Raw genomic sequence first — 26,587 nt, 5'->3', positions numbered from 1 at the left:
CTGGCTAACACGGTGAAACCTCGTCTCTACTAAAAAATACAAAAAACTAGCCGGGCGACGAGGTGGGCGCCTGTAGTCCCAGCTACTTGGGAGGCTGAGGCAGGAGAATGGCGTGAACCCGGGAGGCGGAGCTTGCAGTGAGCTGAGATCCGGCCACTGCACTCCAGCCTGGGTGACAGAGCGAGACTCCGTCTCAAAAAAAAAAAAAAAAAAAAAAGAGAAATGTTGGATGTGATGATAAATAACACTAGGTGTTCACCGTCAACATTGGGAAATAGCAGGGAGTGTTGAGGACTGCAGGGAAATAAAAGGATCATTCTACCTCTCCTTGGGGCCCAGAGTTGCCACAGTTTTTGTTTTCTAACATAAGTTCAATTTCTTTTTCTTTTTCTTTTCTTTTCTTTTTTTTTTTGAAACATAGTCTTGCTCTGTTGTCCAGGCTGGAGTGCAGTGATACAATCTCGGCTCACTGCAACCTCCGCCTCCTGGTTTCAAACAATTCTCCTGGCTTAGCCTCCTGAGTAGCTGGAATTACAGGTGCCCACCACCATGCCTGGCTATCTTTTTTGTATTTTCAGTAGAGACAGGGTTTCACCATGTTGGCCAGGCTGGTCTCAAACTCCTGACCTCAGGTGATCTGCCTGCCCTGGCCTCCCAAAGTGCTGGGATTATAGGCATGAGCCACTGTGCCCAGCCTAAGCTGAATTTCTATATGAAATTTTTCTATTTTTAAACTTTGATTTTTTTACAATCTGAGTAGCTCAAATAAAACTAGTTTGGGGGACAAATTGGTTTTCAGGTCATGAATTTGAAGTCTCTGATGCATATTGGGATAGGTTGGCATATGGGATGGGCCTGTGGATCATCTCTCAAAGGACTGGTGTAGTGTGGAAGTCCTAGGGAAACCTGTGTGTGGAGGGGGCTGTTTATGTTCATCTTTGCATATGGATATGGAGGAGTCCACGATATATATGTAAAGTAAAAAACAAGTTATAGAATGATACGTACAATTTTATTCTATTAATGAATTTTTTTCTAAAAAGATATATATATATAAAATTTTGAGTTCATAAAAATGTCATAAATGCAAAACCCGAAAAGGATATACAAGAAACTGATCAAGGTAGTTGCCCCTGGGATTGACACTGAATTGGAGTCAGGAAAAGGAACTGCTTTTTAGTTTATACCCTTCGGTAGCATACAGTACTTAAATAATTTTTGAAAAGTAAAATTAAAAGAACTGTTGGAAAGTATAATTCCTATATGTTACAATTGAGGAGTCTCGCTATATATTAATACTGAAGAGTGTAAGCCTTCAGTGCTAAGAATGTTGAGGAAGGAAGGAAATTAGAGTGGTCTGGCATGATTAGGAAGGGCTACTTGGAAGAGAAGGGGCCTTGAAGATTGGGCAGAAATCCTTAGGGAAAAAGACAGATGGAGCCAAAGCCCAGAGGTAGAAAAGAAAGGGTGACTTGGGGACTGGTGGGCAGTTAAAGTTGACAGAAGCCGCCGGGCGCGGTGGCTCACGCCTGTAATCCCAGCACTTTGGGAGGCCGAGGCGGGCGGATCACGAGGTCAGGAGATCCTGACCATCCTGGCTAACACGATGAAACCCCGTCTCTACTAAAAATACAAAAAATTAGCCGGGCGTGGTGGTGCGTGCCTGTAGTCCTAGCTACTCGGAGGCTGAGGCAGGAGAATGGCGTAAAAACCCGGGAGGCGGAGCTTGCAGTGAGCCGAGATGGTGCCACTGCACTCCAGCCTGGGCGACAAAGCGAGACTCCGTCTCAAAAAAAAAAAAAAAAAAAAAAAAAAAAAGTTGACAGAAGCCAAGAGTATTGGGAAGCAGTGAGAGAGATAAAGAGGCTTTAACACTGAGGAGCCATGAAAGGTGTTTGGGCAGGAGATAATGGAACAAAACAGTGCTCCAGCATGCTTAAACCGGCAACAAGGATGAGGGAATTTGGAGACAAAGCCACAGGGCGGCAGCCTCTCATGTGGCCCCTGCTGGTTCCCAAGGTAGCTGTCACTAATTCCTGCTAGGGTGTTTCCTGGTGAACAAGGATTATTTCTATATAACTGATGAATAAACTCCTGGCATTTCCTGTTCCTCCACTCTCAAGAGTGTGAGTCTTGGAAGCTTGCCAACCTCTGCTGGTGCCCGATGTGGTTTCTCTACCTCTAAAGCCAGTGTGTCTCCCAAGACATTTTGGAGGTTCTATAGAGCAACTAGACATTGACTGACATGTAGCCACTAGAAACAAGCCCACACTTTGCAGTTAGGCAGATCTGGACTTGAATTTTGACCTTGCCACTTGCTTGTTATATGATCTTAGAATGGCTCTTGACTCCTTTGGTCCTCAGTTTCCTCATTTGTAAAATGAAGATAATATGATTTACCTTCTAGGGTATTATGCCTTTTAGGTTGATACATAGCAAATAGCTCTGCTTTGCTTTTCTATGACAACATCTGCTTTGAGCTCTGTGTGTGTATATATATATTTATATGTACTTATGACCATATCAGTCTATTCTATTGGATTATAAACTACTATTCTGTGGGAGTGTTTATGATCTAATCATAATTTTTCTCCAAAGCACTCAGAGGGCTAAGCAAATAGTTGGGCTTTAATAAGTGTTGAATGGGTGGGATTTGTGCTCTTAAACCTAATCCAGTCTTTATAGTGATTAACTTGTGATTGATTAGGCTGAGTCTGTAGGCTAGGGTATACCTCTTCTGTGACCAAAATAGTTCTGTCCAAGCAAATGCCCTTGTTATGATAATATTTCAGGATGGTTTGTGAGTCATTCATTCATTCTGCTATGGCAGATTGATATTTTGTAGGGCTTGGTGTTAAATATGATAATTTCGGGAGCCTTCTTTAAAAATATATAAAATTGCAGAAAGCATGTAAACGCATTGGTAGGGCTCTTCCTGGGGCCTGGAGGAGGCTTGTGAAAGTGAGGGGCCCTGAAGCTTGAGCTTCTTCGGTTTCGCAGTAAATCATCTCCACATTTAAAGATTTATAGAACATTCACTACAGGTAGTATTAAGAGTTATGAAGGATATGGAAGTTTCTAAAAGGCAAAAGATGGATACGAGTTTTAGTAATACAGTCATCCTAAGTAGACTCAGGACAAAATCCCTTGTATTTTTTTTTCATTCAACAAATACTTGTGGAATACCTACTGTGTGCCAGGCACTATGCTAAGCCCTGGAACATAGCCGTGAAAACACTAGTTTCTGCCCCATGGAGCTCATGTTCAAGTTTCACCTGCATTGTGACTTGTAGACCTACATAGGTTGCAATGAAAAGAGCCACAGTGTTGATCTGTGACTTCGGTGCCTGGTTTCTCTTTTTAACCCCTCTTCCCTTCTCCTTTTCAGGCCTGTTCTGGGAATGAGTGCCACATGGTTAAATTGGTGCTGAGAGAACCTTAGGCATCCCAAGCAGTGATGAAAGAATCATTGTTACCAGGGGGAGTGGGTTTGCTGACTTGTAACCACTCAAACTCTTCCCTGCCCTGACTGGTATGAAATATTGATAAGGAGCCATTGTTTCTTCACCAAAGATAGGCTCTGATTTGGGGATGATTTCAGCTCGGTATGGTAGGGCAAACCTGAATGAGCGATTTGTTCTGACTCCAGAGCTGTAGGTAGGGGTGTTTCTTTATGTCCTGGTTCTAGAGGGGCAGCCAACCCCACGGTCTCAGAGAACAGAAGAAATGGATTCTAGAGACATGAAGTGCTTGCCTGGTTGTTTACCTCTAGCCACTGCTCCCTTTGGCCACAGTGGGGCAGTGACTCAGAGCTGGAACTATGTTCCTGCCTGGTTGCCAGATTTTGCTTGAGGGGTGGAGAGGAAGGAGAATGAATGAGCAGGAGCAAGTGGCTGCTGGATTTGTAACATCTTGGGAGGCAGCTGCTCAAGAACCGAAATTGAGAGAGAGCAGGTAGGCTGGGAGTTTCCCTCCCTGTCTGACCTGAACCTAAGATTTCAGAAGGCAGTGCAGCTGGGGAAGACACTAGCTGAACATGGAGCCCAAAGGGAGGGTGAGTGTGTCCCCTGCCTTTACCAGTAAGAACAAGAAAGCAGGTTAGTCCTGTACTGGTTTTATAGGGATTCAGTTTGCTGTGGTATATTCTGATTCATGAAAGTCAAGTCATGACTGAGAGAAAGGGAGTTTTCGATGGTTGGGAGCACCTACAGTTAAATAAAAACAACTAGCATCCAATGTAATTGGGCATAAATAAGACCTAAGTATCATTAACTACACCTCCCTAATGTTATTACAAAGAATATTTTGTTGGCAAGTGAGGTTGGGGAGGACAACTGTTCTGCCTGTCTCTTTGTGTCTGCAGTTGTGTGTAGTGTTGTTACATTTCAGTCTGTAGCTCTGTGGATGACTGTAGTTTGAGATGAACCTCAGCATCTTAAAATGCTACAGCTGGAGGGAAGATCCTGGAAACATCTCCTGCTCCAGCCTTCTCATTTTACAGTTGGGGAAACTGACTTATTTAAGTGTACTAAACGGAAGCATAAAACTGGGTGTTCTAAGATTAAAAATGTTTCCCAGGACATGTTTGAAAACTTCTATAGAGTGCGGTTTTTCTCGGGCCGCAGTTTCTGAACTCTGTCGGGGATGCAAGTGTGGCTGATGGAAGGCGCCTCTTGATCTTAAACCACTTTGCCTGCCAGGTGAGTTCTTTAAATAGAAATTTCAACAGGAGGCTGGGTGCTGTGCCTTAACTCAAAGGGAAGAAAAGAAAGTGTGTTCTTGAGCCTCTGTCCTAGAGCAGGTTGAACATGCCAGAGTATGGAATGTGGAAAAAGGCAAAACAACTCTATTGGAGTGCAGTTTTAGAGCTAGCAGAAGATAAATATAGCAGGCACTGAAGGTTGAAGTGTCTACTGTGGGCTGGGACGTTATCAGTATTCTTTATAACAATGCAGGGTCAGAATTAATCTTTCCTTTACAGATAAACTCAGAAAAGCCACTAACTTGCTCAAGGTCATGCAGTACTAGTGCGTGGCAGAGCTGGGATTTGAATTCCAGTTTGTGTGACTCTGATCTGCCTGGGATTCAGGTAGGCCTGTGTGGCCTTTCTAGATGGAGAACCTACCTGCACCCCCTCTTTTACAGATGAGGAAACCGAGGCCTAGGGAGGTTGAGTAGTTTCTTGGGCTGTAGAGCTAGCTGGTAGTGACAAAACTGGTACTTAGCTCCTGCCACATTGCTCCTCTGCCAACTTCCTTAAAAAAAAAAATTAGGAACGGGCTTTCTGAGTTTGATCTCCTCCTTCTATCAGGAGCTTGACTTTAATGTTATCATGGTTACTGGGATCCCGTGAAATCAAAATTAAAACTTTGTATTCACCAAGTAGCAACCCCAAGTCGTAGGGCTGCATGTGGGAACTCAGGGGACAGGCAGGCTTGCGGTGTGGGTGACTCAGTCAGAAGAGTGCTTTGCAGAATGAATTGGCCATTGAGTGGATCTGGAGAACTTAATAGAACCTAATGAAATGTAGAGGTTTGCAAATCATGCCAGAAGACTGTTAAATCGAGAGCTTGGAAAAGACGGACTTCCCTCTTTGCAAGTTGTGAGGGCCTTAAGTTTGCTCAGTTAATTTTGTGACTCCCTCATGCCCAGTTCTGCCTGTGCCAGGCTGTTTCCCTTTGGCACCTTTGGACACCAAGCACAGTTACTAACTGCCCCTCAGGTGGGGGGGGTCTGGAGTTGCATGGGGTTTCCATGTCGCTGCCCACGTTGGTATGGAGTGTGTGCCAGATGTGGATGGTACGGGAATGGGGAAGGCCTAGAGTTGCCCTGCTCCATGCTCTCCAGGGCTGGTGAAGTCTTTTTCAGGACCTGTGGCCTTCTGCCTCCCCCTGTCTTTGAGGGCTCTGTGATGCATTTTGCTGCTGAAATCAGAAATCACATTGGTTCTGCACAGCCTCTCCCTAAAGGTGATATGTCTGTGCTCAGGCTGTTTTGAAGTAAAGGAGTTCAAGTGCCTACTCTGAATATTCTTGTTTCTTTGCTGTAGGAGATATGTGAGGAGTAGGGAATGACTCCTCCCTACCCTTGGATCTTACTTGAAGGGAGGGGACAGGGAGAAGAACAAACACACATAAAATAAGCAGAGAGTAATACTAGCGAGGATATAATCAGTCACCAAATTGTAGGTTTCATGCCAAAACACTCTCCCAGTTCATACAAGGGAGATACAGGTGATGTTTGTATTATCCTCCTGTGTGTTTTTAATCACTCAGTAATTTCCTATCAGGTGTTTGCATTCCATTCTTTGATTCTCTCAGTGGAGTGTATTAACCCTCCTTTACAGGGGAGTTGAGGAAGTTGTAGGGGAGGGCTAATTTCTCCAAATTATATTGTAACTCAGTTCAGGAGAGCCAAGGATGAAGTAAGTGTTCTTGGCATGTTGGTGTCTCACCCTTGCACTGGCAGTAAGAATAGAAGCCAACTGCCTTCTCAGGGTGACCGTTAGGTTCTTGTCTCTGTTACTTGAGTCCAGATTTCTGTAGGGCTAACTAGTTCATTTAGAGGCAAAATTAGCCGGGCGTGGTGGTGCACGCCTGTAATCCCAGCTGTTTGGGAGGTGGAGGCGGGAGAATCACCTTGAACCTGGGAGGCGGAAGTTGCAGTGAGCTGAGATTGCGCCACTGCACTCCAGCCTGGGTGAAAGAGTGAGACTCTGCCTCAAATATCCGGAGGAAAGAGCACCCAGGCTGCAAGGTCAGCTAGTACTAAGACTGTTAAGTAGGAAAGAGCTTGGTGTTCAAGGAACAAAAAGGCCAGTGTGGCTAGGCCAGCATGGACAAGGGGAATAATGGTACTAGATGAAGATGGAACCAGGCAGGAGTCAAGGCATCTTAGCGTTTTGTAAGCTAAGGTAAGGAGCTTATTTTTTACTCTGTGTGTAAAGTAGAGCTATCGTAGAGTTTAATGGAGGAGTGTGACTTGGTCTAGCTTATATTTTAAAAGATCCATGAGGCGTCCAGTGAGGAGAATGGGTGCTACAGAGGCCAAGGTAGAAGCAGAAAGAGCCGGTAGGAGGCTGTTGCAGTATTTAGTTAAGAGATGAGTAGGGTGCTAGCTCTACAGATGGAGTGGAGTGTGGATTAATTCAAAGTATATTTTGTAGATAGAGGCAATAGGACTTGGTTCTGCGTGCTTCACATATTGTACATGGAGGTTAAGGTAAAGAAAGGAATAAAGGATGACTCTAAGGTCATAGTGATGTTCATGGAAATAGGGAAGGCTGGAGGAGTATTGAGTTTGGTGGGAAGGGAGGCTTATTCTATTCTTGCCCTGTTAAAATGTAAATGCCTATTAGACATTGCTATAGTCAAGGTACAGTTGGATTCAACAAACATTAATTGAGGACCTTCTGTATGCCAGACATATCACAAGGTTCTTTCATGTATGTTCCTTCATTGTATCTTCATAACAACCTTTTGGAGGGACATTTTTATCCCCTATTTGCAAATGGAAGAATTGATCCTCAGAGAGGTGAGGTGGCTTATCTGGTTTGAACCCAGATCTTCTGACCCTAGGGCTCTGGGCTGACTTGTTGCTTAGGGCAGATGTTGAAGGAGGCTGATTAGTGTTATGTTGATAGCTTCTACTTAAAGAGAGGATGGGGACCTTACATTGGCTGATCAAGGCCTGATTCTGGAAGAAGGGCCTGTCACAGGAATGCCCGTGTGCAGTGAGCTGTTGTAAATCTTGATATTGTCAAAAAGTGCAAGCTTGAAAGACCATTTCAGTAGATTTTCAATCCCTTAGAAACACCACATTAATGATGATGCTTTGCATTAAATGAGCAATTTTGTGAAAGTGTTAAGTAAAATTAGCCACAAGGAGCTTAAAAAACAATTGAGGAAATGTAAAGATGCTGTTTCAAATCTTGATTGCTACCTCTTTATTGTGGGGCCCATATCCGAGCTGAAGATGAAGAAGAGGCAATTTCTTGTATTCTCAGAGTTTCAATTTCCATTTTTGAGACCTAACTAGGAGCATTATTAGGTTATCCAGAATCCTTGGTTTTCTCCAGACACTGGTATTTAGAACAATGATAGTAAGTGGCTTTACAAGCCTGGGGGCAGTGCTGAATGTGGCTTCAGGCCTGCAGGGTAACCTTTTACAGTGTTCTGGGAGCCACATTGAGCAACCAGAAGGTCCAGAGGGGCAGATACTGCTGAGCATACCAATGAGAAGATCTTTAACAGAGTCCCTCCTTAGGCTTTTAGGTCAGATACTTTTCTTACGTTTTAAGCAGTTTCTTCTCTTTATAACGTGGTCCAGATAAGAGCTAGTGCTGATGGAGCAGATTTGTCACACTCTCAGCATACCAATACCACTACTGTCAGAAAACCAGATTTATCAGGGTGCTCCGACCCCCACTGTTCTGTTAAGCATCAGTCACATAATGCCAGAACTTCTTGCCATGCCAAAAAAATTGCTGTGCTAATTGGAACCTTGGTGTTTAACCAACAAGAGTCACTGCTTATATTACAATCAAAATCCATATGAATAGAAAATTAATCTTGGAAAAATGCTGCAAGAAACCGTAGGATGTATTTACATTTTGACTAGCCTTCTCTGTCATTTTAGGTTGACTCTGTCTTACATTGACCTTAAATCAGTTCTCCATGGTCCTCACTTTATTCTCTTATCAAGTCTTTTGTATTTACTGTCAGACTTCTTTAGGACCTAACCCAAGTCCTTCCTGGCCCAGGGCTTGTGAAGACGTGCTTATTTACATGGATGGTTACCCATAGCCTGCTTTCATGGGAATCATCCTTCCCTGCCATCTTCTATCCATGTTCCCTGGTCCTTTCCTAAGTGAGACTGGCTGCCATTCAACTTCAAGGGGCTGCTTCTGGGAGGAAGAGCGGGATTTGTAAATGGAGGTTAGCTTGTGTTTACCTCATATGCCAAATTACTTTCTCGGTAGCCTGAAGAGAAACAGAAGCCCTTGTGTGGAACAGAGAGTTTTTGTTCTCCCCTGAAACCAGCCACTTGGCTCTCAGCCGGGCCATCTCTGAACTACCATAGAGCAAGGTAGCAATTCAGGTCTAAGAACAGGTATTTCAGGGGATGTGTCTGTGCCTGCTAAATACTTCTTGAGACACAGTGATAGGACATGAGACTCTTCATGGGTGTTAGAATCAGGAAATGGAGCTGACTGAGGGCTTTTGTGGTGGGGAAGCCGGGGACAGCGAGTAAAGCCAGAGGACTTTGCAATCTCCAAATGGGTTTGAGGAGCCAGCGTTTAATAGGCAGCCTTTGTTTGGCGAGGCCTTTGGCGAGGGTGAGTCTGGAGTAGTGGAAAGAGATCAAAAGGATGGTGGTGTGCAGACAACACACCCACTGCGGTTGTAGGTAAATCACCGTTCTTTGGGGGCCTTACTTTCTTCTTTTGGGGCCTGGTGTGGTGATACCTAACCTGCCCTTTTATGTATTTGTGAATATTGAATGGAATCGCCCAGGGACCTCACTCACATCCCTTTGCTCAGAGTGCTGAACCAGAAGCGCTGCCATTAGCAAGCTGAATGTGTTTGATAAAAAATGATGAAATTTCGGCCGGGCATGGTGGCTCACATCTGTAATCCTAGCACTTTGGGAGGCCAAAGTGGATAAATTGCTTGAGCTCAAGAGATGGAGACCAGTCTGGGCAACATGGTGAAAACCCATCTCTACTAAAAATAAAAAAAATTAGCTGGGCATGGTGGTGTGCACCGGTAAGTCCCAGCTACTTGGGGGACTGAGGCAGGAATGTCGCTTGAACCCAGGAGGTCGAAGCTGCAGTGAGCTGAGATCATTCCACTGCACTCCAGCCTGGATGACAAAGTGAGACCCTGTCGCAAACGAAAAAAAAAAAAAAAAGAAATTTTAAGACTTCAGTATTCAGAAGCCATTACACTGGTTCATCTCTTTTCTCAATGTATGAGTCTTTTTGGAAAAAAAAAATATATATATATAGTATTCTAGTAACATCCCATAACCTGGAACCTCAGTTTCCTTATGTTTAACATGGGGATAAAAATACCCTGCTTACTTCAATGGGTAGTTTGGAGGGGCAAATAAGATGATGAATGTAAGCACAGTTAAAGCTCCTTAATTAAAACTCCTTGTAAATTGCAGGAGATGGTGGTGGTGGTGTTGACACCGTGACTGAAAACTCTTGGCAAAGAGGGCAGCATCCATATTAGGGAAAGAAGTTTGAAGAACTGTCTCTAGGTCTGATCAAATGACAGCTATTTTGTGTTGGCTTTTTAAAAATTACCTTTCTTCTAATGTTAGAATGTAAAATTAATCTTAGTGCCTAAACTCTGCAGCTCAAGATTCATTTACTTAGAACCCTGAGTTTATTTAAGCTGGTGCAGTTTGGGGTGGGGAGCCCAGGAATTGCTATTAAGATTGTGCAGTGTAAGCCAGACGTGGTGGCTCACACCTGTAATCCCAGCACTTTGGGAGGCTGAGGGGGGCGGATCACGAGGTCAGGAGATGGAGACCATCCTGGCTAACATGGTGAAACCACGTCTCTACTAAAAATACAAAAAATTAGCCGGGCATGGTGGCGGGCACCTGTAGTCCCAGCTACTCGGGAGGCTGAGGCAGGAGAATGGTGTGAACCCGGGAGGCAGAGCTTGCAGTGAGTGGAGATCGCACCGCAGAACTCCAGCCTGCGCAATGGAGCGAGACTGTGTCTCAAGAAAAAAAAAAAAAAAAAAAAAAAAAAAAGGTGCAGTGTATATGAAGTGGTGGTCACTGGCTGCTGGATCTGCCCCACACCTGTAGAAGATTTGCTTTTTACCCTCATCTGCCAGAGATCCACCAGTTGATCTTATGGTAGAACCGAAGGCTGTTTGGGGACTACTGAGTGCCACACAAGTGCTGTCACTCATAACTTTGGCCCTGGACAAAAGGGGAAAGAGGGAGATAAAGAACGAGAGGGAGTAGTGGCAGCTGGTGCTGTTTTTCTGATGCCTTGTGTCTTTAGGGCTTTCTGATCATGGGCAGGAAGCTGCCCCCCTCAGACTCCTAAGGGAAAGGGAAGGTAGGTTATCATACAGAGAACACAGAATTTAGAAATAGAAGACCTAGAGTCATTTCCCAGTCTTATCACTTTTTTGTTTGTTTTTGAGACAGAGCCTCACTCTATCACCTAGGCTGGAGTGCAGTGGCACAATCACAGCTCACTGCAGCCTCGACCTCCTGGCTCGAATGATCCTCTTAACTCAGCCTCCCAAATAGCTGGGGCTACAGGTGTGTGACACCATGCCTGGCTAATTTTTGTATTTTTTGTAGAGACAAAGTTTCACCATGTTGCCCAGGCTGATCTCAAACTTCCAGGCTTAAGCAATTCACCTGCCCCAGCCCCAGGAAGTGCTAGGATTACAGGTGTGAGCCACTGCACCTGCCGCAAATCTTATAATTTATCAACAAAGTTATCTTGTACCAGGCAACCCCCAACCACGTTTACCTCTCTGAGCCCTATTTCCTCATTGATGGTGGGATTGATGGTGGTAATAGCCCAGATGAGTAAGAAAATGCTTTGTAAACTGCAAACCTCATTAGAGATAATCACAGATAGCTGTGTTAATGTTTTATGGTTATTTCTGTTATGAGCAGGGCTTTTTTTCCCCTCCAGGTAGAAATGAGGCAGGTTTAGATTTAGAGTTTGCATTTTCAGATTCTCTGGCAAGTGGAGATAAGTCTCTGGAAAAAGATGGGCCAGGAGTGGTGGCTCACACCTGTAATCCCAGCACTTTGGGAGACTGAGGTGGACAGATCACCTGAGGTCAGGAGTTCGAGACCAGCCTGGCCAACATGGTGAAACCCTGCCTCTACTAAAAATACAGAAATTAGCCAAATGTGGTGGCAGGTTTCTATAATCCCAGCTACTTGGGAGGCTAAGGCAGGAGAATCACTTGAACCTGGGAGGCAGAGGTTGTAGTGAGCCAAGATCATGCCATTGCACTCCAGCCTGGGTGACAAAGCGACACTCCATCTGAAAAGAAAAAAGAAAAAGCTGGGTATAAATAAAGCCTAACCGTTGAACGTGGTGCAAGGATTTTTAAAACAGGTGTTAAGAAGTCCTGTTTCTGCTTCTTGTCCTTATCTTAGATGCTCAGCCTTAAGTCTGCTTTTTTGGGAAGACTAGTCTGCTGTTTGCCAAATGAGGTCATAGAATTCCACGGGCTTGCCTGGGACCAGGAGGAGGGAATTCAGAGGCTGGCTATGGTTGGGAAGGGTGACAGTATGGTGAAGCGGTGCATAGTTGCAGGACTAAGGAACAATCTGGCCTCATGGCTGGCTTCACATTTGGCTTGTTAGGGTTTTCAGGTTGCTCTAACCCTCAGTGCCCCGGTTATCCCAGACACCTGGACATCGGAGATTCTGACCAGGCATTAGGGTGGTGTAAAAGAAACTTTGTAGGCCTAGAGAGTTTTTCTTTGATAACCTTTGCACTATACTGATTTAGACAGTAATCTCTAGGGAGGTTTAGTCCTCAATTTGGAGATGGGGCTAATATTTTAACAATACCAAACTGAGATGATCTATTGATTATGAAAGTATTTTAACTGTCTATACTAGGAACCTTAAAAAATGACCATGCCCTTTGATTCAGTAATTTTTCCTTTGAGACTGTAACCCAAGGAAAAATTTGAATTGCAAAATTCAAATTACATTGAAGGAGATATAGATTATAATAGTGGGGGAAAGCACCTAAAATATCTAGCATTAGAAGAGTTTAAATCTTTCTAGAATGTAAATACCATGGGATAAGGACTTTTTGTTCACCTTTTATCTCCAGTACCTAAAGGAGTGCCCAGCACATGGGTGCCCAGTAGGCAACTTTTTGAGTGGTTGTATGTAAAAAAAGTTACATTTGGCCAGACATAATCCTAACGCTTTGGGAAGCAAGCCTGGTGGGCTGAGGGTTGAGACCTGCCTATGCAACATAGTGAGATCTCATCTCTGCAAAAAAAACCCAAAACTTAGCTGGACATGGTGGCATGTACCGGTAGTCCCAGCCACTTGGGAGGCTGAGGTGGGAGGATTGCTTGAGCCCAGGAGTTTGAGCCTGCAGTAAGCCATGATCACCCCACTGCACTCTGCCTGGGCAACAGAGCAGGACCCTGTCAAAAAAATTTTTGTTTACATTCATATGATAAGACTATTATTCAGCTATTTCAAATAAAGAAGTCTTAATGACATAGGACTTCTTCTATGTTAATAGAAAGTGAAAAAGCAGGACATAGATTTTTATATACAGTAAAATCACTCTCAGTAGCCTGAAGTGATTCTTTTAAGTAGAAGAAAATTAAAAACTTGGAAGGTGAAAATACCCAGGTATATCTCCACATAGAGAGGTCATGGGTGACTTTTTACTTTTTACATTTTAAAAAATGTCTACAGGCCAGGCACAGTGGCTTACACCTGTAATCCCAGCACTTTGGGAGGCTGAGGTGGGTGGATCACTTGAGGTCAAGGTTTTGAGACCAGCCTGGCCAACATGGGGAAAGCCCGTCTCTACTAAAAATACAAAAATAAGCCTGGCGTGGTGGTGCACACCTGTAATTCCAGCTACTTGGGAGGCTGAAGCAGGAGAATTGCTTGAACCCAGGAGGGGGAAGTTGCTGTGAGCCGAGATTGCATCACTCCAGCCTGGGTAACAGAGTGAGACTCTGTCTTTAAAAAAAAAAAATCTGCAATGACTATGATCTTGAAAGAAATTTAAATAAATCATATTTTGTTTTAAAAAGAGGAGGTTTAGTTTATTTGTGGAGCAAACCAACAGTCTCTAGAGCCAGCTCCTCCTCCCTTTCAAAGAACCAAGCAGCCTTTGTTGATGCACAAAACACCTACACGCTTTGTTTGTGTCTGTCAGCCTGGTGTGGAAGCTGATCCTTCCTAACTTCAAAAGGGTGATAGAAACTCCACCGTGCTGAAATTGTGCAGGTCGTGTTGCAGAGACATGCCCATACATTTATATCCCATCATTGAAGTGAAGACATTTTGTTGTAGGGAGAAGAATTTTCAGAAGATAGATTTTTCTGGGTGGGTGGTTAATTCTTAGAATTCTTTCACTAGGTTCATGGATTTGGAAGCTGCCGGAAGTGTCATCTGCTTTCCTTCATTCTTGTTTTAGCTCGTACTGTCTTAAAGTGACTTTTTGTTCATCGTCTCAGTTTGCTGGAGTAAGTACTTCATGGAATGTCTCTCCAAGATGCAGTATTCTCTTGGAGCCAAGACTTCCTTAGAAGTCTCCCTGTCTCGTAGGTGGGCTCTGGCACCTGAGCTGGAAATTCTTGGGCTTTTCTTAGTGTGGCGGGTTTCTGACAGACTAAGTGTGTCTCAGGGGAAAGGCCCACATTTCTTCTCCTGTGAGAAATCTTCGATGACCAGGGTCGCCAGACATTGCTGACTGACCTGTCATGTCTGTACTCCTTTCATTCACACGAATTCTCATCCATCATCTCTCTTTCCCTTTAGCCATAACCAGCAGACCACAGCATTCAGGCATCCTGTGACGGGGCAGTTTTCTCCAGAAAACAGTGAATTCATTCTTCAAGAAGAGTAAGTATTTTTATGTATTCTCCTTATCTGGGCAGAGTATGGGATATACTAAAGGCATTTGCTGAAGACAAAACTTGCTGGACTGTTTTCTCTGAGACAGAGGGGCTTGGAGTGAGTGGGTTGGTTGATCCAAACAGGAATATGAGAAGAATTTTATTTTTCAATCTCCAGACTTCTCTCAGTGGCAAGCTCTGGAAGAGGAGAGTTGATACAGGGATGTGCTATGATGGGTACTGTCAGAGCTTCTTTAAAGTTCCGTTTCCCCAAGTGAACCCTTTCTCCTGATACATCTTCTGGTACATTAGCCCTGTTTGGAGAGGACCCACTCATCTGGGTGGAAATATAGCTGACACACACCTGTATTACCAGATACTTGGGAGACTGAGGTGGGAGGATGGATTTGAGCCCAGGAGTTCAAGGTTAACAAGACCAAATATCTTTTTTTTTTTTTGAGGCAGGGTCTTGTTTTGTCATCGAGGCTGGAGTGCAGTGGCACAATCGTGGCTCGCTGCAGCCTTGACCTCCCTGGGCTCAAGCAATCCTCCTGCCTCAGCCACCCAAGTCGCTGGGACTACAGGCATGCACCACCACACTCAGCTTATTTTTGTGTTTTTTGTAGTGATGGGGTTTCGCCATGTTGCCCAAGTTGGTCTCAAACTCCTGTGCTGAATCAATCCTCCTGCCTCGGCCTCCCAAAGTGCTGGGATTACAGGCGTGAGCCACCACATCCTGCCCTAGACCCCATCTCTTAAAAAATGTGTGTGTGTGTGGGGGTGGGGGTAGGGGGTGTCCCCTCAGACTGAGCTGAATCAGGCTCCCAGGGAAGCCTCAAATAAGAGTCCAAAATCCAAAGAGAGGACAGCTGGTAATCCCCATAATCCCTGAACATTTTGAGTTCTTTCTGTTCTCTTTTCCTAACATGGGAAGTTTCCTGCTCCTCAGCTCAGTTTCAGCAGGGCTCTCGGATGCTCAGGTGGGCTGTACCACCCAGGGCTTGTCTACATAAAAATACATGTACAGCCCAAGCAGGATGTGTTTTCCCAAAAAAAGAAGGCAAGAAATGTGCATTGCTCTGCCCCCTTCCATTCATTTGAGACAGTTCTATTTGAAGAAAACATTTATGTTTCAGAAAGTAACAAATAGATGTTAGCTTTAAAGGTTTTTTCCTTCTTCAAATCATTTTTCCTCTGTTTAGTCACGTAGACCAAATATGATCTTAAAATAAGCTCTCAGTATTTATATTTTTACAGCGTTACCCTCCCTTAATACCTACACCTTTAAACTTTTTATTATGGAAAAAAAATATACAAAAAGAGATATGGTAATAAATTCAATATACTCATTGCTCATCTTCAACAATTTCTAAAACATAGCTAATTTTATTTTATCTATCCCTTCACTCTCATCCCCTAGATTATTTTGAAGCAAATTCCAAACGTATCATTTCATCCCTATAGTATTTTCAGCTTAGAATCATTATCCCACAGTACGTTTAAAGCTAGAAAGCTATAATTATGGTGAAACTGACATCCTTGCACGTATGCTCTGTGCCGGAGGCTTTACACACATATCTCATTTAATAGGATCATCCTGAGAGATAGACCATTACCATTTTAGAGATGAAGAACCTGAGACCCAAAAAAGTGCCCAGAGACACACAGCTAGGATAGCCAAGATGCCATCCCAGGTTAGCCAGGCTTTAAGGCCTGTGCTGCCTTTGCATGGTGTTCTCCTCATCAGGTCCAACTCCTGTCATAGTCAGAGGCCACTTCCTAAGTTATTTTGATGCTGGTGGTCCATAGGAGACGACAGTCAGGGGCTGGAGTTGGGAGTCTGACTTTGGAAGCATTAATACTAGTGAAGAGAGTAAGTGAAGATTGTCTTGTCTCCTAGATTGAGAACGAACTGCTGTTTAAAAAGAGCCAGGATGTGGATTCCCCAAATTCCAGCTCAGAATAAATTTGTTTATAGAATCCTGAAGGTCAGAAGCTCTTGGGAAGTCATTGAGTTCAGTCCTCAGGCATCCCCGAGACACGGGTGCCTGTTGTTAAGTCTGGACAGAGAGTCCATCAGAACCTTTAGCTTGGGAACTTACCAACTTCCATAAGAGCTGCTAGAAAATGCAGACCTACCATTACAAAACATTTGCCACACACAATTCCTTTTCCTCTCATTCTTAACAGAAGACTTTATCTACTGACCACTTCTCTTCAGAAGGTAGCCTCTTTCCTACTACCGAAACATCTCTGTAGTTAATTTCAGTTCCATCCAGCTTCCAAGGAGAAGATACACCTTCTTTTCAAGGCTTACTTTTTCCCCTCTAGATCCCATCTCCTGGATGTCATGGTGGGGGGGTACGTGCTTGTCTCAGGTGGTGTGTGGCACTGATTGGCCAGACTTTCCTTGCAACAGGCAGAATATGCTATAGGCATTGAGAAGAAGGGAGGATTCCTGCACTTATTAAATACCTAGTGAGTACCTACACTGTGTCTGGGGCTGTGCTGGACTCTACAGGTACAGCAGCAAGCAACACAGATGTGGTCCTGGTGGTGAGGAGCTTATGGTTGAGTAGAGAATTTGCCTGCTCTTATTGGTGTGAACAGATACATCTCCCCACTGTTGGCAGGTGGGACTCACCTGAGATACTCAGAATAATGTGTGCATGCCCCTCAAAGGATAGTTTCTCATTTTACAGATTAGAGGCATGGAGAAGAGAAATAATGTGAAAGCTATAATATGATGGTTCCAGGTGACATGAGTTCTGAGTGTTCTAATTCCTGTGTCAGTCATACAGAATCAGTCAGAATAGGCTAGGGTCTGCTGTGGTAATAAGAGATCACAAATGTGATAAATGTTCATGATAGAGGAAACACAGGGTTCAATGGGAATTGATAAAGGGGACTCTAACCTAGCTTAGGGACCACAGATGGCCTCCTCATCTGGAAGGGGATGTGGTTTAAATTGAGATCTGTCTAGTCAAGGTGAACAACCTGGGCAAAAACCTAGAGGGGAAGGAGGGTAGAGCATGGGCGATCTATACCAGTTGAGTTAAAGTGAAAAATGAGGAGCACTGGATGGATTCTGGAGGTACTTGGGAAGTAAAATGAACAGGATTTGGTGATTGATTGCCTGTGATAAGAATGAAAGAGAGGAAAGATTTTCTTGAAGCCTCTGGCCCTAAACTGGAGGAAGAGGGAAGATTTAGATAAGGGAAGATAAGTGTGTACACGTGCATGTGTGTAGGTGTTGTTCACAGCTGAGGAGAGTGTGACCAGTCTTGGTGGGGTCAAAGTGCAAGAAAGCTGACTTGCAGTGGAGGTTTGTGAAGGGGAGTGTGTAGATAAGGTTGAAAAAGGGGCTGCAACCAATTACCTAAATTACTTCCTCCTAAATACACTTAGATTTACCTCCTGGGGAAGCTCTGGAGGGTGAGTGTGGCATGATTTCTTCTCACAGAACCAGTTTTTTTAAAATTATGCAAATGAATGAGATTCTTGTTTTGTTCCCTTAGAGTAGCTTAATTTTGTTGTGTAGTGTGTTATGTTTCAGACTCATGTCTTGGGTGGAAAAAAGAAAACTGGCTCCTTTCTTTTTCTTCTCCAAAGAGAATCCACTAAGGCCAAGCACTGGAGAGCTGTAACCACATTGACTCCTCTTGCCAGAGCCTCCACCCCCCAGTTTCTTGTAGCTAATTCTTCTGGAGCAGCGGTTCTCAAAGTGTGGTCTCTGAATCAGCATCACCTGAGAAGGTGTTAGAACTGCAAATTCTTGGCCCCACCCCAGACCTAATGAATCAGACTCTAGAGTTAGGGACCAGCAATCTGTGGTTTCATAGGCCTTCCAGGTGATTCTGATGCGGTAAAAGTTTAAGAACCACTGATTTAGGCGACTTGCTCTTTTCATCCCTTCTAAATTACTCCCAAGTTCTTTTCACCCCCAGGTGTCTTACCACTTCACCCACCAAGTCTCCATCCGTTCTCTGGGCTGCAGTGGCAATCTTAGGTAGATTTCAGTCACATAATCTTGAGTTTCTTCTTCTGTGGGAATAAAAGAAAAAAAATTTTTAAACCCATCTCCATGGTGACTTCTCCTAGGGCATTATTGGTGTGAACAGATACATCTCCCCACTGATGGCAGGTAGGACTTGCCTGAGCTGCTTGGAATAACCCATGTGTGCCCCTCCAAACAGTGGTTTCTCATTTTACAGGTTAGAGGAATAAGGAAAAGAAATAATGTGAAAGCTGTGAGCTGTGGGCCAGAGGACATGAGCTCTGAGTGTTGTTGTTCCTGTGTCAGTCATATAGAATCAGGCTAGGTAGGCTAGGGTCTGCTGTAGTAACAACAAACAAAATCTCCATGATTTAAAACAGCAAAGGCTGATTTCTCATGTTTGCTTCATGTCCATCATAGGTCACCTGATGGACTCTGCTCTGCCCTCTTGTTTTTTTTGAGACAGAGTTTCAAAAAACTCTGTGGTGTCTGGGTGACCACCGCACTCAGCTAATTTTTGTATTTTTAGTAGAGATGGGGTTTCACTGTGTTGCCCAGGTTGGTCTTGAACTTCTAGCCTCAAGCAGTCCATCTGCCTCAGCCTCCCGAAGTGCTGGGATTACAGGCATGAGCCACCCGCCTGGCCTAGAGTGCTAATTTTCTCATTTGACCTTTTCTGTTATGCTACCCAGTTTTTTATTATACCCCCTGAGGGGCGTAGGCATCAGTCAATGGGTTCTGTATCCTTGTTCCCCCAGGGGACACTCCTTTACCCGCCAAGCTAGCAGGTATGTGAAAATGCCTCATGGGAGAGCTAATACAAGCTCAGGCTGTATTAATAAAATTACAATGCATAGAGAAAAGGGGAGAATAGTTATGTTATATCATGGTTTTTGTGAACCACTTCATTCATCCATTCAGTACAAATTGATGGAGTACCAAGGGCATGCCAACCTCCAAACACCATGTTCTAGATACTGCATTTTTTTTTTTTTTTTTTGAGACGGAGTCTCGCTCTGCCGCCCAGGCTGGAGTGCAGTGGCCGGATCTCAGCTCACTGCAAGCTCCGCCTCCTGGGTTTACGCCATTCTCCTGCCTCAGCCTCCCGAGTAGCTGGGACTACAGGCGCCCTCCACGTCGCCCCGCTAGTATTTTTTTGTATTTTTGTAGTAGAGACGGGGTTTCACCGTGTTAGCCAGGATGGTCTCGATCTCCTGACCTCGTGATCCACCCGTCTCGGCCTCCCAAAGTGCTGGGATTACAGGCTTGAGCCACCGCGCCTGGCTAGATACTGCATTTTAAGAGAGGTGTTGAGCATTTGATATTCCCCTGAGGAGCGGAACCATTATGGCGAGGGTTCTGGAACCCCTATCCTGTGACCTGTTGTGATTAATCTGCAGGATAGAAGATCGAGGATGTGGTAAAGGTCTTCAAGAAGGGCTAGCAAGTGGAAGTGGGGTACATTTATTATGTGGCTGGCAAAGGCAGGTGTCAGATCAGTGAGTGAAAGCTATAGGCAGACAAATTTCAACCCAGTCCATAATTTTCTGAGAAAGACTGTATTAGTCTGTTCTCACGTTACTAATAAAGACATATCTGAGACTGGGTTTAATTGGCACAGTTCCACGTGGCTGGGGAGGCCTCACAATCATGGCGGAAGGCGAATGAGGAGCAAAATCACATCTTACATGGCTGGAGGCAAGAGAGCATGTGCAGGGGAACTCCCCTTTATAAAGCCATCAGATCTTGTGAGATTTACTCACTATCACAAGAGCAGCATGGGAAAAACCCATTGCCATGATTCAATTACTTTCCACTGGGTCCCTCCCATGACATGTGGGAGTTATGGCAGCTACAATGCAAGATGAGATTTAGGTGGGGACACAGCCAAACCGTATCAGACACTTGATAGCATCCCCTGTTTCAGGATCTAGAATTTCCTCTTCAACATTAAATGAAGTATTCTACTTCCTAGAATAAGAGTTGGGAGCTTTTAAAATGAATAATATTAATAGTATTGTTAGTATTATTATTAGTTTTATAGCTAACGCATAGCACCCTTACTATTACCAGGTACTTTTCTAAGTGCTTTACATATTTTTAATTCTCACAGCAATCCTGTGAGGAAGATACCATTATTATCATGAATACTAAGGCACAGAGAGTTAAGAGTCTTGCCAAAGGTCACACAGAGAGTAAGTGGTGGAGTCAGGATTTGAATCCAGGTAGTCTGGTCCTAGATGCCATGCTTCTAAACACTATGCTATACTGCTTCTCATTTCAGAGGTCTTCCGGGGACAATCCTCTTCCTTGTCCATACTCAGTGTGCTGATTGAGTAGGCTACTGCTGCAGAAAGATTTTAGTTGTAATTGTATTTGTAGCAATGAAATTTCATCTGTAATAACTTTGCACTTGTTTGAAAGATGCCAAGCCTCCTCGGTAGTCTTTTCTCCAGAAAATGTTCTCAAACCTTTTATCCTGGGGCCTAATTTCCAGTGATTGGATCATTTTGCTCCTCTCCTAAGCCTCTTTCCTGATTCTCAGTGACTTTCTTGAATTGTGAGCTTGAAGCCAGACCCTTTCTGGCTAAAAGAGCCACAAGCAGGGCCCCTCCTAAAGGGGTAGTCTTTGACACAGAACTTCCAGGACTGTGGTTTTGTTGTTTGGTGCACATGTACAGGAGTGTTTTCTCCTCAGTGCTGGGCTGCCCTGGGAGCCACTGACAAACACCTCTGCAGCTCTCAGGGAAGAGGAGAGAAGCGTTCCTGAGCAGTGATGCTAGCAGCTGACTGACAGCAGGCTGTCTACACCGATCCCCAGGCTCTGCCAAACATTTGATGTTGAGGTGGGGCCTAAGGTTGGGAGAAGAGAGTATGCACTTAGGAAGTTCAGGGGCCCGCTTGCGTGCTGAGACGCCAGCTGCAAGATATGCAGCTGGAGGTTCCAAACCTGGAGGGTGCCCTTGCTTGACCTGCCTTTCCTAGCATCCCAGGGGGTTAGCTTGTTGTTTCCATTGAGGTTTGAGCAGCCTTCAGTTTTCTCATTGGATTTTTGGAAAAGAAACGCAAGTTGGAATTTCCTGGAATGTTGTGAGTGGTGTTTGGAGGATAGCACTTAAAGAAGATACTGTCTTTCCAAAGGTAAGAATTATCTTCCAGATCTTTGACCTCTTTGCTAAAGGTGGTTCATTTTGCAGGTTGCAGGGTGAGACTCTTCTATGGCATGTGCTGATTATGGGTTTGGGGGTGGGGTATCACTTGCTGCTAGGAGATGGCTGTCTCCTGTTCCTCTTGCAGCTACAAGTTGGTAAAGCAGGCAATGAGATTTAGAGCACTGGAGAGGGGAGTTGCTCCTGAACTCCCACAGGAGTCTGTCCTGTTGCTCATCTGCTGAGCCCTGGGCTGTGAGGCTGATGCTTTGCTGTCTGCAGCTGATATAGCCAGCACCTTGTCTCTAGATGCTGGCAGTCTTGGGCTAGCTTTGCCTGTTGTATTTGGTTGCCATGGTAGCAGAAAAATGAGGAAAAATGGAAACACCTGGCAAGCAGATCCAGAAACTTGACTGTTCAGTTTTCTTCCCTGGACTAGGAGACAGTGTCTGTGACAGTCACAGGTAGGGGAAGAGATGATGATGGGGCCTTTAGTTCATTCAAACACCTGGGTGTTGGCTGGGCCTTTGGTATTGCCGTTTTGAAGGGCATTGGCATTGGGGATGCAGTCATTGCCACACAGCAACCATGTCTTTGGCTCTGTCTGTGCTAGGCAAAAATGCTGCAGTGGTGGCTTTGCTGTGTGAGGAAGGGAAGCTGCTTCCTGTAAGTAGTAATTTTGTTTCTTCCTGTGACTTCCTTTCTTGTCCTCTTCTTTTACCTCCCCCTAGTCTTGGATGTGCTCAGATCTCCAATGAAAAATATCATTGTGTAATGAGAGAAGTAGCTGCTTGTTAAGCTAGGAGGAGCAGATAGGCTAGAAGAGGGCTCACCAGAGGCACTGGTTAGAAGAGACTGGCCCAGGGTCATACAACAGAACAAGGACTTGTACCAGGTTCGGAGCAATACTCCGATTTGGGGAACAGGCATGGGGAGGTGGGGATGGCGGCACACAGTGCTTATGGGGTTATTTTCATGCCAGATGAGGGGCTGCTGTTTGGGCTGGTTTCTAGCTCCTGGGGTAGAGTGGGGTGAGGAACTGCAGCCTGTGTTCAAGAAAGGACTTGAGGGGAAAGGAGAAGGAACACAGTAAGCCATAGTTGAGTAATGAAGCCACAGTTGCTGAATGAAAACCCATGTCAGACAGCCTCCCCCAGGGTGCTGGGAGTTTACAGTGAGCGTTGGCGGTCTGTCTGTGTGTGTCTCTTTCTCTGAGAAGAGGGGGTGTGGAGGGAGGTGTCTGCCTGTTTGGGATAAGAGCTTTCTTTTGTTTCCTAGTTTTCACTGTGCACTGGTTTCCCCAAACCCTTAGCTGATGGGTGTAAGCTACTAAAAAAATGTGCTGGTGTTTGTGTGTGTGCCCTCTTCTCATTTATTTTTCCTCTATATCAGTAGTTTTAGCTGAGCTTTCTGTGTGTTCCTTGAGGACAGAGCATGACTTTGGGGGCCAGTTTTCCCAGGAATTAATGGGATAAAGGTGTCATTTAATAAGGTGTCCTCAGTAAAAGATTTGTGTTTCCTTATAACTTTCTAACCTCCCATCATAGTGTTGATGACTTATTTATTTAATGAATGAGACCGAGTCTCTCTCTGTGCCAAGGCTGGAGTGAAGTGGTGTGATCTTGGCTCACTACAACCTCTGCCTCCCAGGTTCAAGCAGTTCTTGTGCCTCAGCCTCCCAAGTAGCTGGGACTACAGGCGTGCACCACCATTCTCGGCTAATTTTTTTATTTTTCATAGAGACGGGGCCTCATTATGTTGCCCAGGTCTTGAGCTCCTTAGCTCAAGTGATCCGCCTGCCTTGGCCTGAGATTATGGGTGTGAGCCACTGCGCCTAGCTGATTTTTTTTTTTTTTTTTTAATTTTAATAGAGACCATTCTCAAGACCATTCTGGTCTTGAACTCCTGGCCTCAGGTGATCCTCCCGCCTCAGCCTCCCGAAGTGCTAGGTTTATAGGCATGGAGCCACTGCTCTTAGCCCTTGATGATTCTTGACATTACTGTTTTCCTGGGGAAAGAATGGGAACCTAATCCTCCAGCCACAGAATTACTGTGCTTTAAACAATTTTTTTTTAATTTATAAAATGCTATTGGGATGTTTATAGGAAATGACTGTTGTTTAGAAGTTAATGGTTTGGCACCTTGAGCGTTCTGGAGACATATGCCTTGGAAATAAAGTGTAGCTGGGATTTAAATTATGGGGTCTTTGCTGGTAACAGTTTCAAATAATGCTTTGTATATCATGGGTGCTTTATGGCTTTCAGTGTCATTTCAATCCACACAACTACTTTGTGAGATGAGAGGTGGTTTCCACTTATTTTGCAAAACTGGAAACCAAGGTCCAGAGAACTGATGTGACTTGTGGAGGAGTCAGTAAGCTGCAGGACTGGGCTGAGATCCAGTTATTCTGGGCTCTTGGCTGTTTCTACCACCACAAGATTTCCTTGACCCTGGGGGTTGGTCTTAGGGCCGAAAGGAGCAAAAGCCTACTTCTCTCAGACCTTGGGACTTGCCATAGGGTCTTTCTGTGGCAAAGCCCAGGTTTTGGAGTCCAATTTCTATCTCGAATAAGTTATTTGTCTCTATGAGCCTTAGTTTCCTCCTCTATAAATAGAGATACTAAAACTGACTTGGCAGGGTTAAGTGAGATAATGCAGGCCAAGTGCCTGGCAAGCATGCAGTAGGTGCTCAACAAGTACAGCCTAATCCCTCTGCTTGCTTGACTCTGTGTACCTGTCCTGAAGAGGTGGGGATCATTGTCTTGGTTACCACTTATTGCAGCATCATAGACATCTTGCTCTGATTCCTTCATTCTGCTTCAGCTCACACTGTTCATTGAGAGGCTCCCATTAACCAAATCCTATTGACAAAACCCACCTAATTTCAGACCCAAGAGAAAAAAAAAAGCTTCTGTATCTGTAACCTCTCTTACTGCATCTGTCAGTGTCATATGCGTTTAGTCCCAAATATGCAGGAAGCAGAAGCACTCCTTTTATAGATAGGGACAGAGAAAGTGTCTTCCTGCTCAGGCTCACTGCACACATCCTTGACAAAGTTCAGAGGAAAATCAAGTCACTTTCCAACTGGGTTTCTCCAGACTCATTTTGTGTAGTCCTAAGTTCTTTTGTTCATTTCAGATGGGAGGAGGTTGGATTCAAACTCTAGCTCACTGTTTTCATCTTCAGCCCACATCCCTCCAGCAAAATAATCAGCATTCATGTAGCCCAAACTAGGGAGAGGGAAGTCTTTGTTCAAATCATCCCATTGTACTTTGGGATTTCCGATAACACAGAAACCTGGCAAACAGGCTTTTAAGTTAATAGGTTTTATTTGAGGACAGCAGCAGTCTGCATGTGCAGGTTTTTAGGTCTCCTCTCCCAGGGGTCTCCGTGACTCTGTGCCTGAGGGCACGCTGCTGGGAACTGAATGCCTTTCAAGGTTGCTCAGCTCAGGGGCACAGGCTCTTCTCTGGGAAGAGGAGACGGTTTTTAGATGAGACTCTGTTCTTAGGTGGGGCTCATCAGCCGAGTACACTCATTCTGAGGAGTTGAGGACAAATCATTGTCTGCCCACCAGGCTCTTAATGGGAAACATGCCTGTGGGATGTAACTGGCTGAAGCAAATGTATCAGAATGCCCACATCCAAGTGAGGGATGTTCCTTTCAGTGTTGTCTCTTCGGGAGGCTATACACATGCACTGTTGATATCCCATTGCTCATTACCCATTGCGGTAAACCACCACTAGTAGTTTCCATCAGAGCCAGGTTTTCAGCCAAGTGAGAAAATTGTTTTTGAGACTTTTTTCATATCCCTGCTTTTGGATACCAAATGGTATCCCCAAGCATGACCACCATATTTTTAACTAGTTATAATTCCAGATAACTTTTAGTTATTTCCAAAAGTCATAGTCATCCTTAGAAAACCTGAGAGATCATGTTCTACACTGAGAGCTTCAAAGAAACATCCTCTGAAGGCTGACCTTGTTACTTGGACAAGTGGGTAGCTGTGTGTGCCTTGTCCTTTCAAAGAGCCAGGTCAGGGATGCCAAGTATGAACTGAGTCTATGCCTTGAGTTGGGAGCTGTCCCTGCTCATGGGGGCCTTGGTAAAGACATCCTCCCTGTTTGTAGACAACACAGCCCCTTCCCTGGGGCATATGTAGTTTGAACTTTAGTCATGTCTCCTAATAAGCTTTCTATGGGTGTGGCTGAGCGGTATAGACCATGAGGAGTCGAGCTGTCTTCATGTGTGTTTTCCTGTTTCCCCACTCCTTACCCATCACTGCCCCTCACTGATGTCCAGTGTTGGGGCCATAAGCAGTCATTCTCTAGCCAAAATCTGTTTATACCTGGCTCCCTAGGCGGGAGTTGTACTCTGTTTCCTCACTTACCCAAGGCTGCAGGGAAGTCATCTTTCTTTCCATATTACTGGCTGGGAGTAGCTCCCCAGCCAGCTAGCATCCCAGAAGCTAGGGTGGGGAGGAGACGTGGGGTTAGAATATGCGGGTTTGGGGCGTGTCAAGTTAAATATCAAGATTATACGGTTCTTTATACTGCACTGGTGAGATGGTTTAAAAAAATTTTTTTAGGCTGGCTGTGGTGGCTCACACCCCTAATCCCAGCACTTTGGGAGGCTGAGGCAGGTGGATCACTTGAGGTCAGGAGTTAGAGACCAGCCTGACCAATGTGGTGAAACCCCCTCTCTACTAAAAGTACAAAATTAGCCAGGTGTGGTGGCGCGTGCCTGTAATCCCAGCTACTTGGTAGGCTGAGGCAGGAGAATCACTTGAACCTGGTAGGCAGGGGTTGCAGTGAGCCAAGATTGCACCGTTGCACT

General features: G+C 44.7%; 1 protein-coding gene across 7 annotated transcripts in view; it reads left to right on the top strand.

Annotated features, from left to right (window-relative positions):
- The window catches only part of PLEKHA7 (pleckstrin homology domain containing A7), a 233,303-nt gene that overhangs the window by 126,032 nt on the left and 80,684 nt on the right, over window positions 1–26,587 (top strand). For 6 of the 7 annotated variants that reach the window (XM_030918966.1, XM_030918963.1, XM_030918968.1 and 3 more), the window contains one exon: window positions 14,530–14,613. In XM_030918966.1, coding sequence (XP_030774826.1) covers window positions 14,530–14,613 — 84 coding nt within the window. Of the gene's footprint in view, window positions 1–3,984; window positions 4,055–14,529; window positions 14,614–26,587 lie in introns of those variants that run through there. The other variant, XM_030918967.1, reaches the window with a different exon arrangement.

This window comes from Rhinopithecus roxellana, chromosome 15 (assembly GCF_007565055.1).
Source record: "Rhinopithecus roxellana isolate Shanxi Qingling chromosome 15, ASM756505v1, whole genome shotgun sequence".
In the NCBI taxonomy this organism is placed as follows: Eukaryota; Metazoa; Chordata; class Mammalia; order Primates; family Cercopithecidae; genus Rhinopithecus; species Rhinopithecus roxellana.
This window is presented reverse-complemented; position numbering and strand designations above follow the sequence as displayed.